Source organism: Mandrillus leucophaeus, unplaced genomic scaffold, assembly GCF_000951045.1.
Source record: "Mandrillus leucophaeus isolate KB7577 unplaced genomic scaffold, Mleu.le_1.0 Scaffold1242, whole genome shotgun sequence".
NCBI classification, from domain to species: Eukaryota; Metazoa; Chordata; class Mammalia; order Primates; family Cercopithecidae; genus Mandrillus; species Mandrillus leucophaeus.
The window spans coordinates 394,066-398,347 of record NW_012100788.1 but is presented as its reverse complement, the minus strand read 5'-3'; the positions used below and the strand labels follow the sequence as shown (position 1 = coordinate 398,347).

Below are 4,282 nucleotides of genomic sequence, written 5' to 3'. Positions count from 1 at the left end.
TCCCACTCATCCAGGCTTGACACCTCTGCACCTTCCCCAGACTTTCTTAGATGCCATCACCTTCCCACTACCCTTCCCAGCACTTAAAATCAGGAGTTATTCCTGTGGACTCTCATAGAACTCTGAGCTTATGCCTATTATGCAACTTTCCATAGCATAATATAATTGCTGGTTTACTTCCATGAGCCCTCCCCCTTAAGCCCTGGAGCCCGGCTGGGTCTTCTTCACTCTTATATTCCCAGCACACAGCACTGTTCTCAGAGCATGGCAGGTGCTTAATAAATGCTTATAGAATAAATGAATGCATAAGCATGGTGTCTAATTCATTATGCTTTTATTGCAAATACAGGTAAATGACAGTTATATGTATATATATATGGAGAGAGTTGTATATATGTATATAACTATATATAGTTATATATATTTTATATATAACTATATATAGTTATATATATAGTTGTATATATGTATACGACAGTAGACACAAAGGGAAAGCAATCACAGATCAGTGGTTTTGTGTTTGTGTGTGTGTGTGTTATTGTTATTTAACTACTGTACCAGACCATTTTACTGATTATTTCAAAGATGTAAATATTATCAATACATTTTACAGAGATATCTGAACTTTTATACTGAAACAAGACAGGGATGGCAAATGAAAAATTCCATTTATAAATATTGATCATTAACCTAATTCAAGGGTATATTAAAAGGAAGGAAATACTACTAGAATTGGAACACAGACAGTAAGCACAATGTGTACTTCCCACCCAATCCCTCCCCGGATTCTAATTTAGAGCCCCAATGCCAATTTTACCAAGGCATCTTTAATGGATGCCACTCAGCTGAAGTGATACATATTCCTTAGACTTCACATGGGACCAAGGAAGAACATGGTAGTTGCCTCAGATTTGGCTCTGGCCTCCTCATCTTCCACAGCCTCCCTATATTGTTCTGGCCAGTCCTGTGGTCGCTTTCTGTAGAGCCTGGCCATGTACTCCAAGACTTTCATTTTGGTGGTTTCATGGTGAGCTCGAGGACCCCATAGAAGCTCATATTCAACTGGGTTAGAGTAGGACAGTGGCCTGCATTCCAGATAGCGCTGTCTCATAAGCTTACAGGTGATGGCATGCTTTCTCCCTACATCCACACTAAATCTTCGAAGCAAGTTCCAGACATTGGCCTCTTTGACACGGTTGCCCATCAAGAATATCAAACCTAGGATTGGCATTACATATTCTTGAGTGGGTCTCCCCAGGCTCTCTAGCATCACTTGCTCTTCCTCTGATTCTGGTTGCTGGACAAGGAGGTAGATGTGCTCACTGGTATCAACCTCAATCAGAGACAACCCATAGAACATATCAAGAATTAGAGTAGCTCTATTGAGGATATTTGGGAACACATCCTCAAATTCTTTGCCAGTGTGAGCCAATAGCTCATCCTGATGTATAGGCAGCAACTCCTCAGAGACACTAATAGCCAACTGGACCAAATCATTTGCCTTATCATTCATAGTGTCCTCCGACCAGAACTCTAAGCCAGCAGTCAGGCTTCTTTCTTTGATTTTGTCAGCTTCCAGGGCCTTGTTATATTCTTCTGGCCAGCTCTGGGGTTCTTCATCATGGGCATCTGACACAAACTTCAGGGCTTCCATCTTTGTGATTTCACTATGGGCTCTAGAGCCCCACAAGAACTCAAATTCAAGGGGATTAGTGCCATACACCGGCCAGTACTCCAAGAATCGCATGCGCACAAAGTCAGTGGTGAGGAGGTTCCTTGTGTTCCCAAAGAGGTTATTGATCCTCTGAGGCTTATCCCACATATCAACTTTTAGCAGCAGGTCCCAAATGGATGCCTCTCTTGCTCGGTTCCCATTCAAGAGGATGTGGCCTAGGACTAGGGCCAGGAGACTTGCTTTTGGCATATCCAAGGACTCCACTATCCTATCGGTGATCTGGGAACCCCGTTTGCTGACTAAATTGTATGTGTCAGCCTGTGGATCAATAACTCTCAGATTCAACCCAAAGACCCGGTCCAGGTGAGCTGAGGCTCGTCTGAGGATCTCAGGGAACTGATCTGAGTACTCTCTGAGAAACTCCAGCATCTCGGACTGCTGAATAGACCCCTCCTTCTGGCTTTTCATTCTCATGAAATTCACCAAAGCAATCGACCTGTCTTCTAGAGGGTCGTGGACCCTGAGCGCCCCCAAACGTCTGGACTGCTCGTCGATCAGGACTTCCAGGTCATTCGTGTCCTGAACGGCCTGGCAAGTGTTGACACACTGAGGGTCGATTGGTGCCTGAGGGCACTGGGGGACATCAACGACTAGCATGGGGGTGGGGGGCTCGGAGGCATTAGTAGCTTGTATTTCACCTCTGCCGTCGCTGTAATCTGCAGTGATCTCTGCGTTACAGCGGCGTGCATTCTGGCTTACCAGAGACATAGTTCCAGGAGACAGGAGGGGGAAGGGTGAGATCAGCGATCAGTCGGAGAGAGGACCGTAGCAGTGTTGGTGCCTCGGCACAAAGCTGAAGCCCGAGACCCTGGAGCTGGAAGGATCAAAAGTGATATCTGGTGTGAAGAGCGATCTTTCTACACAAGCGCTGGCCAGCAACGACTGCAAGCCTCAGAACGTTATTTTGCCGCAGCCTACGCAGGCGCAGTCAGGCTTTGCATCGTAGTGGCCACGCCCCATTCCCTGTCTTCCTTGCCTTGCCTCTCATTCCCTCCCCCTCACCTCTGAAGGGCAGGCTAGGCTGGTTGAAGTGGTTGCTGCTGAACTTGAACTTGTTAGAGAAGAGAATTCAAGAAAGGGAGTAACAGATACAGCAAAAGGGTCAAGGGATGAGGAGCGTTCAGTGATGCTCCCTCCACTTGAAGTTTTTCTGTGGGGCATAAAGCACCACGCTATCAGGTGGTAGAGGATTCAGAGAGGAAGAGGAGGAGCAGAAGGTGGAGGAAGGGAGGAGGAGGAGGAGGACGCTAACGATGAGAATTATTTTACTGACTCGTTAAAGCATCCATTCACTCAACAGATATTTACTGACCACATGCCACATGCCAGGCACAGTGCTGTATATCAGAGTACAAACATAGTGATTTTTCCCTTTTTGTGTGGTGCTTACATTCTGAGGTAGGTTCAAACAATGGTAATAATAATGAGAGATAGCACTTACGGAGCACTGACTATGTGCAGGCACTGTTTCTGGTGCTTTCACTTTCCTCGTACTAATTCATATAATGCTAGCTATTAGGTAGCTACTCTTAATGATCCTTATTTTACAGATGAGGAAACTGGTTCATGGAGGTAAATGTACCTGTCCAAAGTCAAGCAGCAATAAAAGAAAGAGACCACTCAGGTCTGTCAGTCTCAAGCATATTACTTTCTCTCACACCATCTGATCTTTAACCTTATTTATTAAACATGACTCATAAAATAGATGCTCTGGTGGAGGGTCAATTAACATGTGATACAAACGCAGAAGTAAGTAATGAATTACAGCTTAGTCTGGGGTATGTTAAATTGTGGACAGTTTCCAATAAAGCCTCAAGAAGAAGTTGAACTCTAAGTGATGAATACATGGGAAGGGTTTTAGTAGTATTCTAACCTGAAGTAACAGCAACAGGAAAGGCCTAGAGGAGTGTAGTTACAAGTTTGTGTAACAGCCACTCTCCAGGGTGACTAGAGCCAGAGTGCACTAGAATGGGTGGGAGATGAGGATGAAGGTTGCTAGACAGTAAGGACTGGATTTTCTATTCTTCACTTAATATGTCAAAGTTTGTTGTGGCCCCACAGGGCAGGAATGGCCGCATCAGACTAGAAGCTATTTATTCAGAGGGTTTATGTATGTGTATGCATGCCAGCACACATGTGTATTTGGGGAAGCATAATCCAAACACTTTATCCAGGAAGAGGTGAGTCAGCTGCTTTATTTTCTGAGAGCTCTACTAAAATAATTGGGCTAAAACATAGCTGTAATCCTAGACTTCAGTCACCAAGTTGAAGACTATGATGGTTGCATTTTTCAGTGGGGCATTGGAAAGATAAAAGATTTATATAGGGTTGCCATCTGCAGTTACAACTGAAATTCTTCCTTAAATTCTTGATGGTAATGAATACTGTTACATTCCACAGAATATTACATTTAGTAATCTTATGCCCTGGAATTCTTTCAGAGGCCACTGTCTTCACATGTGGGGGTTACTCACCTCTGAAATTGTCTACATCCCAGATGCTTTCTTCAGAACTGAAGTAGGTAGCTCAGGGCCACGAATTTAGTCA

At 44.3% G+C, this 4,282-nt stretch overlaps 1 protein-coding gene across 1 annotated transcript; it reads right to left on the bottom strand.

Annotated features, from left to right (window-relative positions):
- Window positions 1–806: 806 nt before the first annotated feature.
- Window positions 807–2,640, bottom strand: LOC105533332 (melanoma-associated antigen E2). Its single transcript, XM_011971756.1, has one exon. The coding sequence runs from the start codon at window positions 2,441–2,443 to the stop codon at window positions 872–874; it is 1,572 nt and encodes a 523-aa protein (XP_011827146.1). The 5' UTR covers window positions 2,444–2,640; the 3' UTR covers window positions 807–871.
- Window positions 2,641–4,282: the final 1,642 nt, after the last annotated feature.

Excerpts from the sequence above, each read along its gene's own strand:
- LOC105533332 (XM_011971756.1), bottom strand. The coding sequence starts at position 2,443 with ATGTCTCTGGTAAGCCAGAATGCACGCCGCTGTAACGCAGAGATCACT.